This window comes from Botrytis cinerea, chromosome 6, assembly GCF_000143535.2.
Source record: "Botrytis cinerea B05.10 chromosome 6, complete sequence".
Classification (NCBI taxonomy): Eukaryota; Fungi; Ascomycota; class Leotiomycetes; order Helotiales; family Sclerotiniaceae; genus Botrytis; species Botrytis cinerea.
Genome location: NC_037315.1, coordinates 19953 through 43804, shown reverse-complemented (window position 1 = coordinate 43804; position 23852 = coordinate 19953). Strand labels below are relative to the sequence as shown.

Below are 23852 nucleotides of genomic sequence, written 5' to 3'. Positions count from 1 at the left end.
AATATACAATTCTCTATATTTAAAAATATATTTTTATAAACTAATCTTTTTATATTTTTAATTAAAGTTAATATAATTTCGAATATAAATATAGGAAAACTTAATTAATAATAAATTATTCAAAATTTAATTAATATTAATTGAAAAAGAATTTCAATTGAATTATAAAAGATTTAAAAAATCTATTGATTTAAATTGAAAAAGAAAAGAATAAATATACAAATTCGAATATCTAATTTCAAAAGTACAATTTCAAAATTAAATAAAATTAAATTTATTTTTTGAAATCTTAATTTTATATTCTAAAAAATAATTAATTTTTTATATATAATTTTAAAAATTATAAAAAATTCGATTTTTAAAATATAATTAATATATATTTTAATAAATCTATCAATTTAATTATTATATAAATATTTCAAATTATTAAAATAATTAACATCAAATAATTAAATTAAATAATTTAAATATAATAATAAATATAAATATATAATATCATTCTTTTTATAATATATTTAAAAAACTATTAATTCATAACTTTCATATTCATTCAATATTAATATTCAATATTTATTCTTTCTTCGATTTTTAATATACTTATCAAAATATTTCAATCATTTTAAATCTATTTTTTTATTTATTTATTTATTAAATATAAACTTAATAATTCATTCTATAAAAGAATTCGTTTCAATATATCAATTAAAAAAATAAACTTATTCTTAAACTATTAAAAATAAAGAAATAATTTCACCCTTTTCATTTCTATATATTATTATTATAATCCATTTTCAATTATTTAATTATACTATCTTATTTTTATTATTTCATTCAATATTAATTACTATTATTATTATATATATAATCTCTATTATAAAACCTATTTCATCAAAATTATAAAAATCTTTATTCAAAATATTATATTTCATTTATATATTTATAACTAATCAAAACTACTCTTCAAAAAACTTAAAATCTTTATAAAAAAAATTTTAAAAATTATAAATACAATTAAAATATATCTTTAATTCAATTCAATATTTTACAAATCAATATACCCAAAACTTTCCAATACATTTCACACCCTTTAATTCAAAAATATAATTCATTATATCTTCCACATTCTTTAATTTAAATAGAAATTCTTTTGAATCTATATCAAATATTGTGAGAGTGAAAACACGTGACTTTAGGGTCACGTGTTACCAATATTTAGTATTTATAGCCTCACTTCTATAAATCTAAAAATATCATTGAATTTTCTATCTTTTAAAATTGTCTTCTAAAAAATTAAATACTTAATTCTTATTATCTCCCTTATCTTATTATTACGATATAACAATTTATTTCATTTTATTATATATAACTATTTACTTTATATTTAATATATATAAAGACTTTTCTTATATAACTATTATTACCTTTTATTCTTTTATATTAATAACCTATGTAGAAAAGAAAATATTAAAAGATTAAATAGTTATATATAAATCTGAATTCTTGAATCGTTTTTAAAAAGCAAATAGTTATTAAATATAATAAATAAATTGAAATAATGGGATTATTGAAATATCTATAAATAATATAATATTGTAATTTGTAATTATTATGGTAAAGGAAATATTGTTTTTTTAAAAACTCAAAATCAATATATAACTTTGTAATATAAAAATAAAAAGGGATTGAAAAACTTTATTATTATATTTATATTTATTATAGTATTAAAAGAATATATTATAATTATTTCAAATAAAATAATCTTTTAATAAAATACCAATATCATTTGAAAATCAAAAGAGAATCTTTATTCTTTTAATTTATAAATTATATAAATAAAGGAATATTAAGATAAATAAAATGAAAATTCAAAAATCTACAGAGTTAAAAAATTTTTATAGAATTCTAATTATATATAATTAGAATAAAAATAAACTAATTGTTATCTAAAAGGTATTTATTAATAATATAAGAGTGAATTCTCTTTTGCCCAATAATAAAAGGAAAACAAAAAGTAGAAATACTTTCTTAATTAAAAGCTATTTTAAAAACTTGGGAAAATAAAAGGTTACAAGTTAGAGAAAGCTTAATATCAATATATTAAAAAAAGTAATGAAATATTAATTATTATAAATATAATAAATCTTTTTATAATTTTATAAACTTTTTGTAAAGTTATAAAAAAGAATAAAAGATTTCAAAATTATATAAAAATAATAATATAAAGTTTTATTACCTTTCCAAGATTGTAATTTATAATAATTAATTAAAAATAAAATATTAGAAAAAGAAGGAAAGAAATCATTTTAAATAAAATAGAATTTATTAAATTCAAAAAAGAGGTTAATCAAATGAAGAAAAGAAATTCGATTTCTAATTCAGCTTTTGATATATCAATTTTGATTATTATATTCAATTTTTAAAAATAAAAAGATATTTCCAAAGTTTTAAAAAAAGGATTATTCTTTTAATAAATAAAAAAGCAATAAAAAACCGAGTTTATTAAATAAAAGCAAAGTGTTAATATATTCCCATAAAATGGATATATTAATACTATATAACTTACTACTATTTTAAAATAATTGAATAAAGCAAATACTTTGTTATTGCCTTTCTCTAAATAAAAAGGAATACTATAATTTCAAGATTCCAATATTATAAAATAATATAAAAATATAGAACAATTTAAATATAATTATAAAATAAATAAAAAAGATTTTTATCTTTGAATTCTATTGTAAATAAAAAAAACTCTTTAAAAGGATATTAAGATTATAAAAAAATAATAATAAAAAGATTGAAATTGGAAATGCAAATTCAAATCTATATTTCTTAAGGAATATTTGATAAATGATATTTATTAGAAAATATATTCGAAAGATTATATTTATTATTTTATTAAAAAATATAAATAGAAAAGGAAAGACAATACTAATATACTTATACACTTTATATATTAATATAATCAAATTGTTTAATATTTAATTAAAAATAAAGCTTTAATTAAAAACAAGATTTTTGAAACCTTTTTGAAAAATATTTTTAAAAGAATTATTTATAAATGCATTATTAAATTTAAAATAGATTTAAAAAAATTTAATATAATAAAATAAAATAAAATCTTTTAATAAATAATATAATATATAAATAATAAATTCTAATTTAGGATTTTTGAAATAAGCGATTTTGAAAAAGATTTGAATTTAAAAGAATTAATTAATATTATTATTTTATTTAAGAAAACCAAAATACAAATTAAAAATTCTATTATTTTAAAAATAAATAATATTAAACAAATTATAAAAATACTTAAAAGCTTTTTTATAATAATTTAATAAAAAAAAGCTTTCAAAAGAATAAAAGAAAAAATATAAATATTTAATCCTTATTCAAATTATAAAATCCTTTTTACTATACAACCCTAAATATCAATATATTATTTCTTTCTAAATTTAAATAATATACAAAATAATATAAATAATAATATAAAATATATCAATATTATTCAAAAAAGATATTATTATTTTTATCAAAACTAATATCCTAAAAAAAAAAATTATAATTTTAAAAAGAATTGTTTTGTTTTCAAAAAGTATATTGACTATAAATATATATATTATAATTAATATAATAAATTATTTTGAAAATCAAAAAATATAAAAAAGAATCTCTTATCTATTATTTACAATTATAAGATTTAAGATTCCTTTATTAAGATAGTGAACTTAAAAGCTAAATCAAATGAATAGAATCAATTACAAAAAGAAATAAAACAAATATAATTAATTAAAGATATATATATTATAAAAGTTCTTAATATTAATAGTTTAGAAAATTTTATTATAAATGAATATATTAATATAATCAATTTTAAATCTAGAAAATACAATCGATTTTTATATAATCCTAATAAGATTTACAAATCACCTATCAAAAATATAAAGAATTAAAATTCTACTTTTACTTCAAAGATTTTTAAATATACTTATTTAATATTTTCTAAAAAAGATATTCTTAATTATAATAAAATCAAATTAAATATTAAATTTATAAATATTCAAAACTCTAATAAATTAGAGATTATTTATAAAAGGATTATTAATAAAATAAAAAAATCAAAAAAGAGAATGATATCTAGATTTATAACAAATATCTTTGATAATATAGAAAAACTTAATAGAAATATTCTTTTATTAATTGTTAATATATTTTTAAAATTGATATTTAAGAAATGTTTAATAATTTGGAAAAAATGGATAATCAAAATAGGCGATTCTATTATATCTTTAGAATTGAATAATTATTTAATTAATATTATTAATCAACTTTTTATTAATCTTCAATTCGAAATTCCAAAATAAGTAAATTATATTAATTTAATATATATTATAAATAAAAATAAAAAAAGCTTTTTAAAAATTAAAGTTAATATTAATAATCTAAATTCAATCAATATAATTCTGAATTCAGAATTTACAATTAATTTAATTGATTTTATTTTGATTAAAAAACTTGATTTATTTATTAATTTAATTCAGATAATCATTATGGGTATTAATATAGATTCTTTAAATCTAAAAGGAATTTGTAGAGATATTTGTATTGCATTGGGAGGAATCTTAAATGTGATTAATATTTATATTATGGAAAACGCTTGTAATAAACTATTGCTAGGTATACTATAATTTATTATAGAAGAGATTAGCTTTATATACTGGAATAATATATAATACCTTATAATTATAAATAATAATAGAGAAACTCAAATTAATATTTGAAGTACTAGATAGAAATTTCAAATAATAATATAATCAGAAAATTAAATATTAATATATTAAAGAAATAATATATTAATAATTCTTTTAATTTCTTTAGTTTTTATAATTTCATAAACTTTTTATAAAATTATAATAATAGTAAAATAAAATATTTTATAAGAATATATACTTTTTTTAATATCGAATTTTAAGAGTTCTATTTCAATATATTAAAAAGATTAGATAAAGGAAAATATATTGTATTCTTATAAACCTTTAAAGAATTATTTAATATTTATATTATAAATAATAATATGGAATAAGTAAATACAATATATAAAAATAAAGTTATAAAGATCTACTTTTTGAATTAATTAAATAATATTATTAAAAAACCTTCTAATAAAAAAAACAATTGATTTGAATATAATTAATTAAGAAATCTATATTAAAAATCATTTGGGAAATGAAAAGAATTTCTTATATTCTATTTCAATAAAAAATCTAAAGAATATTAGCTTATTTTAAAAAGAATAAAGGCAATTACTTATAAAGATCTTTTAATAGATTTGAAAAGAGATATATTGATAATCTGTTTTTTTAATTGAAAAGGAATTTTAATATTTAATTGAATATATGTTGAATAAATATAAAAGGATATAACCCTATTATAAAAAATTCGAATTGTTTTTTATAAGGTTTGGAAAATTCCTGATTTCCTAATTTCAAAAGCCTTAATAAAAGTGATTTCTATTATATTTAGAAATAAAATAAAATAAGGAATTTTCGAATTATACAATAAGTCTTATTATAATCTATAATTTTTAATAAAAAAGAAGATTTTAAATACCTATTGAATTATTAATATAATAATAAAATTAAATTGATATATAATTTAAAATGTGAATCTATTAGTTAATATAAATATATTTATAGAAAATTTTGTAAACTATATAATAACTTTATTAATTGATTTCTTTTTTAATTATGATTAAATACCCTTAACTTTTAAAAATAAAGATTTAATAACTTTTTAAATCCTATTTAGCTTTCTTCAATATATTATACTTTCCCAAGAAGTAATCAATTCAATAATTCAATTCTATTATATTATTATGAAAATTCTTAATAATTTGATTTTATTAATGGTAATATTCTTTCTGAATAATATCGATATTAAAAAATCGAAAATAATATATAACAATAAAAAAATAATATTAAATATACAAAAATTCATTTTAAAATATATTCAAATAATTAATAAAATTCTTAAATATTTTGAATATATAGATTATATTATTAATATAAAGTTCAAATAATACTATAATAAAATAGAAGTGATAGATTATATAATTGAATTAAAAGAACAAAAGCCTATAAAAACCAAAATCAAAAAGATCCTTGATTGATTAGAATTCAAATCAATAATAGAAATCCAAATATTCTTAGGTATTTATATATATTATTAAATATAAATTGAAAAGTTTATATAAAAAATAAAATTATTATATTATTTATTTAAAAAGGATATTGAATTCTTATAAATAATTGAATAAAAATAAATAATGAAATTATTAAAAAAGAATTTAATCAAATCTTTAATTTTAATATTTTTAAATTATAGAGATATGATAATTATAAAATAAATTGTTTTTAAAATGAATATAAATCTTAATAAATAAAAAATATATTTAAAATAAGAATCTAAAGGAAAATATATTATTACATACTTTGAAAATGGATTATAAAATAATATCAAAAAGAATTATAATATAATAAAAAGGAAATATAAAGAAATATTAAAAGCTTTTTAAAAATATAAATTCGATTTATACAAAATATATTTTGTTTTAAAAACAAATATCAAAGTTTTAATTGTATAATTGAATTGAATAGTAATAGATTTTTCTAAAGCTTTTGTTACTTAATGAATTATATGAATTAGATTATTTGATTTTGAAATATAATATATTAAAGATATAGTTCACACTATTGTTAACGGATTTTCAAGAAGATCAATTATATTCTCTAATATATCTGAGAAAGATAAAAATATATATTTTTATTTTATAATTAATAATATTCCAAATCCTTTATATTTTATTTTTATATTTATTATATCTTTTATTAATAAGAATAGAAAAATACTTTAAATTTATTAATAAAATATACTAAAAGACTTTTATTTCTTTCAAATAATAATTATTAGAAAACAAAATCTAGAAATATAACATTTTATATAAGAGATATAATAATTCAAAACGAAAATCTTAATAATTATTAAAGAAAAATTTGAATTGTTTATTAAAATGTATAAAGATTATTTAATCAATTTAATTAAAAAATTGAAATTTGGAATTATAAATCCAAAATTCGATTTAATATTTTTAATAATTATTATTTTATAATATATTGTTTTTTTAGATTTAATAATGAATATTATAATTATATCAATTAATAAATAATTTAAATGGATAAAGAAATTATAAGAATATTAATATTAAATAATTATTAAAGTTAAGGAGAATGTTAAAGAATGAAATAATATATAAAATATATAAATTAAAAAAGTTAATGAATTATTATTAATAAAGTAATAGATTATATATTAATATATATAATAAAAGAGATTTCTTAGGGATATAAATAAATTAAAAGATTCTATAAATATTATAGAATTTCTAAAAGCTGAATCGAATATATAGAATAAGAAACTTTATAATAATTTATTTATAAATCAGTTTAATCCTTCAATTTCGATTCAATATAATATATCAACTTTATTCTCTTTTTTGTTAATTGAAATAATAAAATCCATTTAATTAATTCATTTAATATAATTTGTTCAATTCATTCAAACTTCGAATTCTATTTATATACAATCAATACTAATATATATTAATCAATAGGAATTCAATAATCAATAATTCTATACAAATGTATTCAATGTTTCAAATATAAAATATAATAAATTCAATCAAGATTATAGCATAAGTCTTATACAAATATAATCCCTATCTCAATTCCAAGTATTCGGGAATCCAATACAGATACTTAAATACTACTTTATATTTCCAATTCCGTATTATCAATAGAACTATAATAACTATCAAAATGATATGGATTTTGAAAATGACAATATAGATTTTGGAAATAATAAAGAATTCAATAATAATCAAATACAATTTCAATAATCTCAAATATACTTTCAATAACAAATATAATCCTAATAAAACCCTTAGTTATTCTAAAATAATATTAATAAATAGAATCAATTTATTACTATAGTATAAATTCAATTCCTTAAGTATAATTATAATAAGGATTAGTTATTAAATTTATTGGAATATTATAGTTTATAAAATAATAATCAATAAAGAAATTAGATAATAATTAATAAAAGAAATGATTGCTTTATATTTGTTTGATTTTAATTCTAATTTTTTTTAATTTTAATTATATAAAATATTCTTATAAGAATATAAGGAATAGTTTTCAAAAGGGATATTTGATATATAAACATTAGTGTATCAGAATATCCCAGGCATTTATAAATAGCTTCTACATAATACAATAAGAACTTCGTCCTTCTTTTACACTTCCTTCGTATCAAAAAAGCTATATATTTAAAAAGAATATTAATCGAATTAAATCAATATAATTAAAAAAAATTCCCAATATAAACAAGCAATATAACAACAAAAGTTATATCTGAAAATGTTATATATTATAATAAAAACAAGCATATAAATATAAAATATTATTATATAAAAGATTTTATAAATAAAGGATTTTTAAATCTAAATTAAATCTCGATTAATAATCAAATAGTTGATGGATTGATTAAACCATTAAATAAAATTAAACGATCTAGATTTATTAATATAATTCAAAATTATAATAATTATTAAATAATTATAAGAATAAAAATTAATACTCTTTTTATTTATTTAAAAAGGTTTTTTTAATGAGGTTAATACTAGAATATATAAATTAATACTCTTTTTACCCCTTTAAAAAGGTTTTTAATAAAACTAATAATATTTTAAAAATAATATATATAATATGTAAATATAACTTTACAAAAACTTTGTGAAGTTATATAAAATTGTATAATATTGTTTTATTTATTATTTTATTATTATTTTATATATATAATTAAAAAGATAATATATATTAAAAAGGACCATTATTTATAATATTGTTTTTATAAATAAAAATAATAATAAAAATATAATAATATAAATATAATATTGATATCTTTTAATTTATATATATACATATATTCAGATAAGAATAAAGTAATTTTTATTATGAATTTGAATTATAATTTAATAATGAAAGATTGAAAGCTATATAAATCAATTAAATAAAATCGATAAAATAATAATTAATCACCTAATCGTTATTTCGAAAAAATGAAAGAAAAATTAGATTCTTTATTTAAAAAATAACCAGATTAAGAAAAGGAATTTAAATAAAGAAAGCTAATTTTAAGTGAATAAGTATAAAAAAGGATCTAATCCTTTAAATTATAAAATAAGAAAATTAATCTCATATAATTTTTCAATCAAAATCACATATCACACTACTTATATAATCCATTAATCATTCACCCAAGCATACTTTTATATTATATATATATAGAATTATATATATATATAATTACCCTTCATATACTTTCGACCTACAACAAAATTGATATTCAATTATATTTCAATTTTTTCAAAAATTAATTTATTAAATAATTTATTGAAATTAATATTATTTATATTTTTAATTAATTTTTCAAATTTTTTGAAAGCAAAAGTATTGAAAAAGTTAAATAAGTTTTTAAATAGATATTATATTATTTTAGTTTTAAAAAGAATATAATTTATTGATTATAAATAATTATAAATCAATTGAATGAAACTAATATATTCTTTCATTTCTTTTAAATTAATATAATTAACTTTATTTAATTAATTTAAATATTTTCCTATTATTTTAAAAAATAATATTTCAAAAATTAAATTAATAAAATCCTATAAACTTTCTATTATAATTTTATTATTAAATCTTTCAATTAATTTATAATTAATTATAAATCTTAAAATTCCAAAAACTTTATCTTCATTTATTTTGAATTCTATAAACCTTTTGTTATATTTAATTACTAATTTAAATAAAATAATTTCTTTTAATATATTTATATATAAAAAATTATTTAATAATTTTACTTTTTTATTAAAATATTATAAAAAATTATTAATTTATAAAAAAAGCTTAATATTCTTTAATCATTCAATATAATTAGATTTGCTTTTTAAAGAATTAAATTTAAAAAAATATTAAAAATCATTTTCAATATTTGATTTATATATTAATTGAATTTATGAATTAATTATTATTTTAATATTATTTTAATATTATTTTATATTTAAAATAATATTAGAATATAAATAAATTTTAATAATAAATCGAATTTATATTGATTATTTAATTTTAAAGATTATTAAATTAATTATTTTTTAAATTAACTTTTTATTTTATTTTATATGAAAATAAAGATTAAATAAACTAAAATACCTTAATATAAAGAATATTAATATATCATTTAAAGATTTAATTTTATTTATTCAATTAAATTTAGTTTTAAGAATATAAACTATAGAATCTAATATTGTAAATAATTTCAAAAGAAAAATCAATATAAAATTAATATATTTATATTTGAAATTTCAATATTCAATAATTTAATAATTAATATATAATTTTAAATCAAATTTATTTCCTTTTAATATTAATAAAAATTAATCAAACTTATAATTTCTTATAAATAAAATCTTATAACGTAACTTATGGTGAACCGGGTCATATGGGGAACCGGGTCAGGTACCTTTACACCAAAATTTGTATGTAAAGGAACTTAGAGCGATTTTTTATAACTCTATAAATATTAGAGATATAGTTTCGATATTTTGAAGTATAATATATTCAGTATAAATATTTAATATAACAAAATTCTATAGAGATATAATCTTTTTTAATAAAGATATTAAAGTTTCTTTCAAATTTTCGGTTTTGCCTAACAAAAATTACTATGGGAATTTTTAAAATCATATTAATTCAAGAACAATATTAGTAAAAAGTGTCCTGTAACTTTAATATTACATTTTTATTAGATATTAAGCCTAATTATCAAAAAAATTAAAATTATCTTTAATATCCATAGAGATATAAAAAGTCGCTCTAAGTACCTTTACATACAAATTTTGGTGTAAAGGTACCTGACCCGGTTCCCCATATGACCCGGTTCCCCATAAGTTACGTTATTATAATATATAATAATAAATATTATAATAAAAATAAATATAAAAAATTTAATTTAATTTAGTTTATAAAGAATAAATCAAATATATAATAAATTGAAATCAAATTATATATTGAGATTAAATAAAAACAAATTTGTTTATTTTTCTAAATTTTCTTTAAAGAATATTCTAGAATTATATAATTTATAATAAAATTCTAATATATTCTATACTTATAAATAGAATAAATTTAAATTGAATTTTATAAAATCATTTTATATAACAAAAGGAAATTATAATCAATCAAATTTAATTAATTTAGCAATAATCTTCTATATATTTCCATTTGGTTTTATTCCATTCTATTCCATTATAAATCAATTTGATAAGAGATATAACTACATTATGATATTATTATATAAATATATAATATAATATTATATTATTCATATATTATATAATAATAAATATAGTGTCTTAATAATATATTAATAATTGATTTACTATACCTATTATGGAATTTCATACTATTACGTAACAGTGTTTGTATATACAGAAGAGGGAGTAGAGATTTTTCATATCATCATTGTGATGGAAATCGCAGAGCAAAATCGAGTTAATAGAACAATGAGAAATGAATGAGATTATGGAATCTCAAAAATATTGATATTAAGTGTAGCATATGTATCACAAGGACAATATAAGAAGAATATCAAAGATCAAATAATCAATAATCAGATAAAATGATTATACTAAGAAAAAAAAGACCTATGTAGGAATTGATTGTGTGACTACCTATTCATCATCCATTAGATAAGGATCTAGGCTTAATAAAGCGAGAACATGTAATCTCTAAGGCTTTCTGTTCCTCAACCAAAAAATAAGAGAAGCATTCTCTTAGATTACAATCCATTTTTTGTATCTCTGTGTAGTTCCCTCTTGCAAACAAGCTCTCGTCTGCTGCTGTTGTTTTCTTGTGAAATGTATAAGCACGAGGAACTTTCGATATAGATTGATATACCCTGGAAGAATGTTAGAGATTTTCATTATATTCTAAATTTGAAGATACTTACACATGTGAACTCAAAATAATTCGAGCAAGCGAGCTAGAAATACCAATAGAACAACTGCTAATATAATCGCGAAGTTATAAAGTTCAGCAATCTCGAGATAATGTTGATGATGAAGTTCATTATTCTCGAGACGGCGTTCTTCATGAAATCGATTCATCCCGACATAATGCTGTTGATGAATTTCAACTAATTCGCGAAGGTTGACCATTTCGTCACTATCGGATAGGTATTCTTCTTCTTGTTTTTGATCACGAACAGCTAGAATTTTGCTAGGATCTGATGCCTTGAAGTCATTAGCAAACATGATACCGAATCAAGTCAAACACTAGAAAGATAACGAGGTATTGTAATATTGTTGAAGTTTGTATAGTTGTTCAGATTTGTTTGTGATCGGTTTAGAAAATGAATTGTTATATTATATACTACATACCTGACAATAAGACAAAGGTTGAATCCTTAGTGTATAAGGGGTATGGACATGTGAAGTTGTTTTTCAAGTCACCTGACAAAAAAAAGCTTTCTATGAATTCATAATAAATTTTCTTTACTAGTCTGAAACGATTTGATTAGTAGCTACTGTATTAATTTCAAAGATGAGCTGTATTATCATACACTAAAACTTCCAATGCATCTCCATTTTATGATTATCATTAAGGATAGGGCTGTAAGTTTGAGTTGACGACCTGCTTGTGGTTTTGTCAGTTGAAAAGATTGACTAGACAGCAATGAAAGTATACTGCTGCCTCAAATCATATGGTGGACGAGAGGAGAAGGGGTGGGGGAAGGATTTTCAAAAATCATTTTATCATTCATCAAAGTACGCGCAGGTCACGCCACCTTCTTGTGGCTAGCGTTTATAGACCTTTTTTCATATATGTTCTTGTTGTTGAATAATACTTTGAAGTGATTGTGAAGTGATAAAGTATGCGAAGTACTGATGGACCACATTATTAGATCTCAATTTTCAATGGAAGTCTCCTCTAGAATGATATTAATATAGCCTCTTTCGGCTCGGCTAACACAAGGTTTGATCCGATAAAATAGCCGGCTGTGGGCTCGGAATCGGCTCAATCAGTTGGAAATTATGTGTTGGTTAAAATCCTCATGTGCTGTCAAAGTATCACATTGACCTGAGCTGAGTGCATATTTGATCACCAATTCGTTTAATTAAATACAATATCATAGATGGCAGCCGGGTATGTGGTGTTTTCCAAAAGATGTTTACATAGATAAACATAGTTGTTTTCTGTCTGTCTTATTTGCATGCTATCAGATATGTTTTGTGATTATTGAATTTTGGAAAAACTATTAGGCCCTCTTGGCTCTGTTCTTTTGTCACTATGGTATATAAAGTGCCTAGAGCCAAGAGGAGGAGAACATAATAGATTTCTTGTACGAGTCGACATTCTTAGTAGCTCAATTTAATGTAACATACCCCGCTCAATGATAGTTACAAATCGTGAAGGGAAACAATTTTGATGAACTACCTGGTAAAGAGGCGACTTTCTTCGCATGAATTTGCAAGAAGATCTAGCCGAAGTAAGCCTCAATTGTGATTCAATTCTTCTAAATATCCTGAATGCGTTGTAAGTCTTAGATGACCAATGTTTTATATACAAATAGACTAAAAAATGAAAATCCCTCATTATTGAGTTGAAGATTAAACTACTAAGAGACATACATATAATAGTCCCATTCAGAGTTACACAGTAGATTTTTGATGGAATATGTACCTAATTCGACACTTCATATTTACAAGTGAAAGCTTCCACAAGCATTTTTGTGCAAGTATTTGCCGGCACTCCAACCCACAATATAGATTCAGTGACTGCAGAAGATATATCGGATTGATATGTTTTGGATTCGACAAGCGAATACACTTCCCAGCCGTTTTCAAAGGAATTGTTGGTTACACACAGCATCACACTTATTAAGTTTGAGATTTAAACATCACCGGTAATATTACTGCTCTAACAAGGATGATTAACGAATGCAGAAGAAGACAGAACAAAAGTCCGTTTCACAGTTTTATCTATACAGAATCGATTTCTCAAGCCAACTTGATCTGATAGGTATATCAGTACAGTGAGAATCATGCAAAGAAATGAATTGATGACTACTTAAGAGCTCTTAAATATAACATGAGATGGAAAAGTTCAATTAAATTAGGCCACGTAATACTGGTATATCACAAGTGCATTAATGATCAAAAGATCTTACGGATGTCATGATGCATTAAATTTGCAGCTTAACAACGTTTCAATATTCTACTTGACGCAAATGTGATCTCTGCACCACTGAATAAGAGGTATCAATTGAGTACAACTCGCATATACCCCACTTGATCAACTGACACTACGTTACAATTCCAGCAAGAGGCACGTACTACTATGCTGTGCCAAATTAATGAAAGGAAGAACGTAAGAGTTAGGGCCTCGGCTTATCGCGCGCCATATTATTTCATAACAAAATCCCTGTAAAAAGGTCGTTTTCTTATATAAACTAATTTCTTTTATAATTTGTTCAATAATTGAAAAAGTAATTCAAAAATTTCATATATATAAAAGATAATTGTATATAATATCTTAGAAACAAAATAGGGTTTTTAAATTTTTTTTTTGATAAAGTTATAGATTCTCAAAATTGAAAAATTTCAAATTTTATCACATGTAACGCTTTCCCTACACAAAAAAATCGATTTTTTGGAAAACTTTGGAAATTCTTACTTTAAAACCCTACAATTCCTTCCCAAAAAAGATAAAAATAATCTATTCATTTTTTTAAGTAATTTCGATTATTATTTACTATTTCTATCAATTTAAATAACTCAATCTATATATTTATCGAATTTTCATATAGTTGAAAAGTTGAATAAATGAAGGTTTTTGCTGTGTTTTCGCTTAGTGTGCGATAAGCCGGGGCCTAAACTCTTACAAGCTGAGAATGCAGCCTAGGTATGCAAAAGATATATCTACAATTCATTTACATAGCTTGTTATGGTCCCGATTTCAAACAAATTAAACCAGTCTTTCTGATCAAACTTGTATCTCATTCCCAAACCAACACAATTTACTTCCTCTCTCCATCATGAGTACAATACCTACTCACAGCCTTGATTTCGAATACGCCACGCGGTGTCTTCTTTGAGCCCCGAGAGATCCTTACATCTATTCGACTCCTAAAAAGAGTCCTGGAAATAGTGACCGAGAAGAGAGATCAGTTGTCTGGGATACTGAAGCTTATAACTTTTTTCAAGAAGATTGTCCACCTACAGCCAACAAATTACTGTGGAGACAAGGACAGCTCTGTAGTGTGGTGGCAGGTCTTTATTTCGTCACTGGTGGCATATATCAAGTCCGTGGATTCGATCTTGCCAATATGACGATTGTAAAAATCCCGAGAACAAACGGAGTCATCATAATCGACTGTTTAACCTCGGGTGAGACCGCCCACAGAGCTATTGAGCTCTACCAGAAGGAACACAGGGAATGGCACGGGAAGGATGCATAAATTAAGGCTCTTTTTTATACGCCTTGTCATGTAGATCATTTTGGTAGCGCAGATGCCATCATTGAAGAAGCTAAGGAGGCAGGTCAAACTCTTCGGATCTTTGGTCCTGACGGGTTCCTCAAGTATGCTGTTAGCGAGAGTTTGTACGCTGGAGCAGCCATAAGTCGTCGATCAATTTATATGTATGGTGAAAAGTTGGACAAAAGTACCGATGGGAAAATTGGTGTCGGGCTATGACAATATCTATCCACTGGAAAAATATCGCTTGTGGCACCAACTCAGGCCATCACCCAGAATGGTGGTATTGTGGATAGTATCGACGGTTTGCAGATAACATGTCAACTTACTCCGGGAGCTGAGGCTCCAGCTGAAGTTAATTATTATTTTCCCTACTGTAGAGCGTTATGTGCAGCAGAGAATGCTACACATACACTACATAGTATTCAAGCTCTTCGAGGAGCAACTGTACGTGACGCACGACTATGGTCAAGATACTTAGATGAGACCATTACTCTATTTTGCAACGAGACAGAAGTGGTGTTTGCTAGCCATCATTGGCCAACTTGGAACGAGAACGGTAATCCAACAGTTGTCTAATTCTTGTCAGAACAGCGTGATTACTACGCCTATCTTCATAATGAATCACTTCGACAAATAAACAATGGACAGACTCCAAGAGGGATTGCTGAGAGTCTCCAGATGCCTCCTACTTTGAGTACCAAGACACATCTTCAAGGTGTTATGGATCCATCAGTCACAGTGCAAAAGCTATTTACGACAAATATAAGGGTACGTATTCTGTTCGGAAATCTCGTTCTTTTTTACACTTTATTCTGTTTTCAAGCTGTAGTCTCGCCTTTCCTTATTCCTGAACATCCCTATTTATTCATTTTCCTCCAAATTCTTTCTTTGATAAGCATTACTAGCTCCACAATACACAACAGGTTGGTTCGATGGGAACCCCGCAAATCTTTGGCCCCTTCAACCTACCGACGAAGCAACCGAATACGTCAAATGTATGGGTGGAACCGGTGGATATCAAGCCGTTCTAGACTTGGCTCAAGGATATATCACGAATAAAGAATTTCGATTCGCCGCCACTATTTTGGATAAACTCGTTTTTGCAATGCAAAGCGCAGATGATAAAGACAGTGATCTTGCCAAGGAAGTAATGAATACCTTGGCTGGTGTATATACTGTCTTGGGACACGGCTCGGAGAATGTCACCTGGCGAAACATTTATCTGACAGGAGCTCATGAAGTACGATTTGGGGCTAAGACTGCAATCGGTGTGATGGCACTTGAATCATTGTTGTCATTGAGCCTCGACGAGTTATTCGATACGATCGCTATCATTATTGACGGACCAGCGACTATTGGAAAGCAGAAGATGTATCTGGAAAAGGATATTACGATCGATTTTATGGTTTCGAACATCGAACAAAACAATAAGCCGGTCGCCGGTTGGCACTTAAGACTAAGCAATGCTGCTTTTATAGGCCACGCAATTGCCTACGTAAAGCCTTCGAATAAGTCAAACGCCGGAAGTGATCTGACAATCTGGTCTGATCATAGAAATCTTGTAGAGTTGGTCGGAGCAGCGATTGCTGGAAAAAGCCCTGTCATTGTCGATAACAAAAAAGTCATCCTTGATACCGCTGGAGACGTGGATGCTTGGACCGATATCATGGTTTTGATTAAATTGCCCAGTACCAAATTCAACATTGTGACGCCATAAACATAGACATAGAGTACAAGCTCTACAGCTTGGCATCTTCAACAGTAGCCGAGTATAAAGGTGTCAGTTCTGGAAAGTGGTTGGAATTGTGAAAAAAAAAGACATCGTAGGGAATGATGTCGTGGGAATTGACGAAGATGTTGAGTGGAATTTGTGATATTAACTGAAACTTTTTCAAAATTAAACCATCGAACCGAAGAATGTAATGACAGCAATATCTTGCTACCTAAAAGGCTGATCTAAATCTTTATATGCCATTTTAGTAACTTCCATTTTCAGCAATATCATGAAATGTAACTTAACGTGAGTCAAATTTTATGTGGAAACTAGTTACATGATTTGACTTTCCACGTGCAATCTTAGGGTTATATTTTCGCCCAAACGTCATGGTGAATTTCTCGTCTTCTAGCCTCTCGTGCTCCAATCATAATTGAGCCTCCTAAAACCAATGAACCTCCGGAAAAAGCTTGTGCTCCAGTATACGATCCGTGATTCGAAGCGATGATGATACCACAGATTGGAGATCCAATTAATGCTCCAATTCCAATAGCTGCAAAGATGATTCCCAGCCGTGCTCCAATCTTTGACATGTCCGTAGTGATAACAGGGACCACAGCTAATGAAAGGGACTGTACACCTCCTATAGCCATACTTTCGAAGGCGGTCCATACGTACAGCCCTGTTGTCGAATGAACTGGTATCCATGTAAACATGCACAGTGCAGAAGCAAAAACCATCACAACGAATACATTCAAAGTTCCGAAGAACCTAGCAAGTACACTGGGTAGCAAGCGACCTGCAAATCCTATGCCGTTTAAAATAAGCGTAAGATTGAGAGAGTCTTCATATGACATTCCTTGCTTCTCCCGCGCATAAGAGCTCAAGAAGAAGAATGGGAAAAAGACGCCCAAGAAAGCCTATAAATTTGTAAGATTATTGTCCATATAGAACAAGCAAGAAGGCTATACTGACGAAAAATGACCCGACAAGAAGTAAAGTAAATGCTGGTTCTTTGAATACCATCAGATCAACAATTGGACCTGTAGTCTTGAAAGTGGATTTGGGTTTTGCAAATGTTAGTGCCATTGCCAACGTTCCTAATTGTATGAAACCAATGGCTCTCAAAGTCCATCCGAATCCTATCGTTGGCAGAAGTGTTCGCACCATACTCGGATATATGAGACCTCCAGACACGCTCCCACAAGCCGCTATTCCCATAACGAGCGGAAGCTTTCTCCTGAAGTGACTGGCGACAATGGTCGACATGGGTGTGAGGAGAAACCCGTTACCCAGTCCAGTACAAACTCCTTGGGCGAGAAATATCTGCCAGTACGTCTTTGATACGGAGGTCATGAAGGTTCCGAGTACAACTAGAATGGTACCGATGAGTGTTGTGATACGGTGATATCCTGCGTCTGTGAGGCGGCCGCTGACGATACCCATGAAGAAGGAGAAAAACACAGCTACTGAACCTATCCATGCAATATCCGATCGTGATCGATTTAATGTCGACACGTAGTAGGTTTGAAAAACTCCAAACGAAATAATCATACCCCTATTATATACTAATCAGCTTTTAAGTTATCAAGTAAAGCGACATGCTTACCATGTATTCATGACAGCGATGAATAGAGCCACAACTAAAAGAATATAATGTCAGGACCCAATAAAATTTATCCACAAGGTATTCTTCTGACCTGTTAACCAAGCTGCCATACCCCCTTCTTTTGGGGCGACATTGGATTCATTAGTCTTCATCGATACTTCGCCATGCAAAGGTAGAGGTAAGGCATTTGTCGATTTTAAGTCCTTATTTGTAGGCATATTGACTCGGTCAGCACAGGTGGCCTATACTTTTGGCCCTTTTTTTATCGTTTTTAAAGCTGTGTCTTGGATTCCTTGAATATATTCCCACGAAGGGCGGTTGGCGTGATTCTTCGACTTTATAACGGACTTGTTTTGTTTAGTCACTGTTTCTGACCATTTGAGATATCCAACATCATGATACTGCGATCAGCAGCCATTTATATATATATATGGATTTGAAATCCGGTACTAGAGACAGTCATCATTATTTCGCAAAAGGAGTACACGAATAAAAATAATTGGGCGCTATACCCAATTTGTGGTCAAAAGCCGAATACTGGAATAAATAGTTTATTAGTGTGTACTTCACGACCCACATACTGCCGGAGCTTTGGCGGTTGATTGACCAGTTGATCAACCAACCTCGTAGAAGCAGAGTAGATCAGCTTGCACATTCTTGACGTCTTCGTGACGATTGAAAACAGATTTCAAGTAACTATTACTGTGACAACTTCAATGCATCATGATGGAAATGTTGAGACTCAAAATCTGCTAGTACTTCTTTGCTATACGGAGCTCATCAATACTGAAGCGGTGTCATCTTGATCAAAATCTTACTACTAGCTTAAAAGCGCTTCACATATCGCAGATCAGGGGAATTTAAAGAAGATACATCGGTAGTTACTTTCGCTGAGGTCAGTGATAGGTTTCATATGACTTACATCATTATAGCACAATTACCAGAATTGCTACTCATGGTATTATAGGGATAGGAGTGTAGACGGATTTTCCATGGCTGAACTCTTTATATCTGGTTGTCTATACGCTATCTAGCTCTAGTATCTCTATCTATACAATTCTTCCTTTATTCACGTGGAAGGATCTATTAACACTGCCTTTCCGGGCTGAAGCCAACATACTCGCGACATGATGCCCTCCTCTCTGAACTCTGCTGAAAGCCCTTCCTCTTTTTGCTTGAAATGGTCCCACGCGTCATAGTGCATAGGTACCAAAACATCTGCTTTAATATCCCGAAAGAGGTGAGCTGCTTGTTGGCCACCCATGGTGATCTGGATAGAGCTACCTGTTTGACTTGGTTGACCCTTCGCATCGAAGTTTTCGAAGGTTGCTTCACCACAGTTCAAAATAGCGACAGCGATGTGATATTTATCAGCTATCTTGGCAAGTTCTTCGATGTAGACTGTATCTCCGGAGAAATAAATTGCGTTAGGTTTACCGTCAACAGAAATTCCAAAGCTTTCGGTATGCACGACGAATCCGACGCACTCATGGCCAGGCCAGTGCTTGCAAGGCGTAGCTGTAATGTGGAAAGTGGTTCCAGCAATGACTACATCCTTCTCCTCCCAATCATCGAACCCAAGAACACCAGGACGAGGAGAGAGGTTCCTGGCTCCATCTTTTGTCGTAAAAACGTGACGACCATCTAATAGTCGACGTCCGAGTTCGTCAAGGTTGTCAGGGTGGTTTTCGTGACTCAGTAGAACGGCGTCGATTGGGGGAAGCTGATCCATCTTTAGAGCAGGATCATGATGGACTTTGAGTTTTGGTGCTCCAGGTACAGAATCCCATTCAGATCCAGCAGGGGAGAAGAATGGATCGGTGAGAAAGGTAATGCCATCAATATTGATAACAGCAGTGGCAGTCCCAATGTGGGTGATGCTGAGACTGTTCTTAAATGTAGAAGCAGGAATGACTGTGGAAGGCATGATTGTAGAAGTTTGTTGAGCAATCAAAGATCGAAAGTATTGATGATAGAGAATTGGTAAGATGCAAGTGATATGAGAGTTTCCCGGTGTACACAAAATTGACAGTTTATATTGACGGTATTTATGTTAAATTTCCTAGTCAATTGAAGGCTTTTAAAAGCCAAGCTTGGTAATATCATCTCATTCCATTAATAATGCTACATAGTTGCTTGATAAGCCAGGAAGATTTCATCACTAAGTTCGATATATGCCGTTACACTTATTAACAGCATGAAGAAGTCTTGTACACTCACCTGTACATCCCTGATTTGGGCGATGAGTACTAATCCCAAAAGAGCTTCAAAAGCCGACCCACCTACAATGTGCCGATTGGAGAGACTTCGCTGTCATGTGATTCGTGGCTTTGATACTGCCGCCACTAAAACGCACGACTCTTCGAAATTCCAATTTCAGTACTGTATCGTTACTTCAATTCGTAATTACTGTGATCAAACCCTTTCAAATTGTTCTTATCTAGATGTTCAACTCTCAATTCTGCTACTTTAAAATCTTGATTACATCAGCTATGAAGGTCCGCAAGATGAATTTGTGCCACACTTGTCGAAAGCGAAAACTTCAGGTCAGCTCGCACCTCATGAGTAATCTAATATGTTTTGTTTGATTGAGGCGTTGTATTAACATGTTGTGCGTCTTACAGTGTGATGGTAAGCTTCCAGCATGCTCGCAATGTCTGAATAGCAATCGAACCTGCGAAGGATATCCCGAGGCCCTGTTCGTACCATTCATAGCGACTAAATCTGGCGGAGAGGCAGGGAAATTGTGTAAAGCCCCAGCATTACAAATGGGTCCATCATCCGGACCCTCTCCTAGTAACTCCGCCTTAACTGTTCTAAAGTGTAAGGACACACCAAATATCTCTCGTGAGATGACTGGATTGTACAAGGGTTCATCGTCCCTGTCCCATCTATGTTCAACGGGACTTGATACCGCACAAGATATCATCTTGGTGATTTTACGTAACTACGTTCCTTTGGATGGAACTGGGTTTGAGACTCCCACATCACTTGTACAATCTCCTAGGGTATGTGGCTCATGGGTCACAGCCTTACCTGAACTGACTATCGATACAATTGGCCCCCTTGCCGAATGTCTCCAATCGGCGACAAATGCACTAGCTCTGTCTATCACTGCTTATCGAAGTAGTACAAACATGGTCGACTCTATTTCTACTCAGTATGAGCATAGTCTCCATCTTTTGGCGCAGAATCTGGCAGTGGTTAACAGTGTATATCGAAACGAGCTTGTAGCAGCGGTCATGTGTTTAGCTCTGGTAGAGGTAGGTCTCAAGACGTCTTCACTCCGAAAGTATAGACCTTTATTGGATAAGGTGCTAACATTCTGAGACTAACAATAGGTTCTCTCACCAATACATCCATCCAGTTGGCTAGTACATGTGGAAGGAGTTGGTAAAATGTTCCAACTCTCACCTCCCGATCTTTTTGCATCTGGTATTGAACACACGCTATTTATAGGCTTTAGACCACTACTAGTACGTTTAAATATTACAACTTTACGTATCTCTGACTCACTGTTTCACATTCCAGATACTTCGAGCTTTCATTCTTCGTAAGGCGACCTTTTTGGAAACGAACTCTTGGGTCCAAATTCCCTTTCGAAATCATTTTGCTTCACCGTTGCAAAGCCTTCTAGGTGTGGCAGCGTGTATTCCAGGAATTTTAGAGCGAGTAGATATGTCAATGAACGGTCCCTATACCGCTAGTGTAGAAATTGCGCGGGATCGAATTACAGAGCTGATAGATAGTAAAGCCGGGCTTCAAGCTTGGCATTCTTCATATCTAAAAAGTTCATCAACACCGCTCTACTGGCGACGGAGGACTGAGGCCGAAGTTGAAAAGAACGTCGATCTGTGGTGGTTCCGAGACTTGAGCACTGCCAACGTATTTATCTACTTTTGGGCCTTCCAGATTATCTGCTTAATAGACATTCATAGTCTTTTTGAGAAGTATCCAGAAGTTGAGCAGTTAGTTCACAACCCAGCATTTGATGCTAATGGACTTCGGCAGATCTGTCTTGAATTGAGCGTGAAAATCTACCAGAGCATGGAATACATTTTGCAAGATGATTTCATGCTTTATGGAGTCTCCTCAGCATGTTTTCCTTTACAGATAGCATGTGGAGCGCTTGATCTAGATGAAAGAGGGCGGGCCATATTCAAGTCATTAGACCACACGATTATAAGTCGTAGTAAAATAAGGAATACATGAGCATTGTGTGATCATAAGGTCAGAGCTATAGGCAAGCACTCTTATAAATATCGTCGTCTATCAAACTTAATTGTTTTTGAAGTTTATAAATCTGTTTTCTTTTTACAGGAGTCGTACCTTATTGTCTTTTTAATCCATGAGCAGGAAGACAGATAAGAACCCTAACTATTGTTCCATGGACTTTTTTACTAACCATTGATCTTAGCCTTCATTCTGATTAGAAAATAGATGTATATAACAATAATAAAATAAATTAACTTTAGATATAATTATAATTGTGCCTACCTCTTATGCGAGGGCCCTTTTATAGCATAAAAGGAGGGCACGGCCTTTATTTATATAGGAAATTAACCCCAAGACCCTATACACTCCTTATATTATTTTATAAAAGGGATTTATAAGAGGGGGTTTTTAGAATTCCTTATTTATATCTTTTATTTTGATTTTGTAAATGTAAAATGTTTTGTTTCTATTTTATATGGTTCACAATTTTATATACAATTCTAACCATCAGATTCTAATCTGTATACAATATTAAATGTATATCACTTTAGAAATCCGAAATATTATATAATACCTTCGAATCGAATCCTACCGCTTATTAAATAATCTTTTGAAAACTCAATTGATTTATATTTAATTATTAAATTTAAAAATAAAATA

The 23852-nt window shown here is 26.9% G+C and overlaps 4 protein-coding genes across 4 annotated transcripts; 2 read left to right on the top strand and 2 right to left on the bottom strand.

Moving 5' to 3' along the window:
• The first annotated feature begins 15026 nt into the window (after positions 1-15026).
• Positions 15027-17475, top strand: BCIN_06g00028 (hypothetical protein). Its single transcript, XM_024693263.1, has 6 exons — positions 15027-15077; positions 15324-15562; positions 15668-15858; positions 15916-16210; positions 16333-16422; positions 16578-17475. The coding sequence occupies exons 1-6, from the start codon at positions 15067-15069 to the stop codon at positions 17369-17371; spliced, it is 1620 nt and encodes a 539-aa protein (XP_024549049.1). The 5' UTR covers positions 15027-15066; the 3' UTR covers positions 17372-17475.
• Positions 17476-17691: 216 nt separating this feature from the next.
• BCIN_06g00026 (hypothetical protein) lies at positions 17692-19233 on the bottom strand. The gene is made up of 4 exons (XM_024693262.1): positions 19069-19233; positions 18978-19011; positions 18344-18926; positions 17692-18288 (listed from the first exon to the last, which is right to left on the bottom strand). The coding sequence occupies exons 1-4, from the start codon at positions 19193-19195 to the stop codon at positions 17737-17739; spliced, it is 1296 nt and encodes a 431-aa protein (XP_024549048.1). The 5' UTR covers positions 19196-19233; the 3' UTR covers positions 17692-17736.
• Positions 19234-19953: 720 nt separating this feature from the next.
• Positions 19954-21040, bottom strand: BCIN_06g00024 (hypothetical protein). Its single transcript, XM_024693261.1, has one exon. It carries the CDS (start codon positions 20902-20904, stop codon positions 20047-20049), a length of 858 nt encoding a protein of 285 aa, XP_024549047.1. The 5' UTR covers positions 20905-21040; the 3' UTR covers positions 19954-20046.
• Positions 21041-21366: 326 nt separating this feature from the next.
• On the top strand, positions 21367-23429 carry BCIN_06g00022 (hypothetical protein). The gene is made up of 5 exons (XM_024693260.1): positions 21367-21523; positions 21602-22240; positions 22319-22453; positions 22509-22945; positions 22989-23429. Exons 1-5 carry the CDS (start codon positions 21470-21472, stop codon positions 23002-23004), a joined length of 1281 nt encoding a protein of 426 aa, XP_024549046.1. The 5' UTR covers positions 21367-21469; the 3' UTR covers positions 23005-23429.
• Positions 23430-23852: the final 423 nt, after the last annotated feature.

What these genes read in the sequence shown, in the direction of transcription:
- BCIN_06g00024 (XM_024693261.1), bottom strand. Translation starts at nt 20,904, where the DNA reads ATGCCTTCCACAGTCATTCCTGCTTCTACATTTAAGAACAGTCTCAGC.
- BCIN_06g00026 (XM_024693262.1), bottom strand. Translation starts at nt 19,195, where the DNA reads ATGCCTACAAATAAGGACTTAAAATCGACAAATGCCTTACCTCTACCT. An exon ending in ATCGCTGTCATGAATACATG is followed by an intron (nt 18,927 to 18,977) that starts GTAAGCATGTCG and finishes AGTATATAATAG; the next exon opens with GGGTATGATTATTTCGTTTG. An exon ending in TTCTTGTCGGGTCATTTTTC is followed by an intron (nt 18,289 to 18,343) that starts GTCAGTATAGCC and finishes ACAAATTTATAG; the next exon opens with GCTTTCTTGGGCGTCTTTTT.
- BCIN_06g00022 (XM_024693260.1), top strand. Translation starts at nt 21,470, where the DNA reads ATGAAGGTCCGCAAGATGAATTTGTGCCACACTTGTCGAAAGCGAAAA. An exon ending in TGTGTTTAGCTCTGGTAGAG is followed by an intron (nt 22,241 to 22,318) that starts GTAGGTCTCAAG and finishes GACTAACAATAG; the next exon opens with GTTCTCTCACCAATACATCC. An exon ending in TAGGCTTTAGACCACTACTA is followed by an intron (nt 22,454 to 22,508) that starts GTACGTTTAAAT and finishes TTCACATTCCAG; the next exon opens with ATACTTCGAGCTTTCATTCT.
- BCIN_06g00028 (XM_024693263.1), top strand. An exon ending in GTACCGATGGGAAAATTGGT is followed by an intron (nt 15,859 to 15,915) that starts GTCGGGCTATGA and finishes GCACCAACTCAG; the next exon opens with GCCATCACCCAGAATGGTGG. An exon ending in GCCAACTTGGAACGAGAACG is followed by an intron (nt 16,211 to 16,332) that starts GTAATCCAACAG and finishes GAGAGTCTCCAG; the next exon opens with ATGCCTCCTACTTTGAGTAC.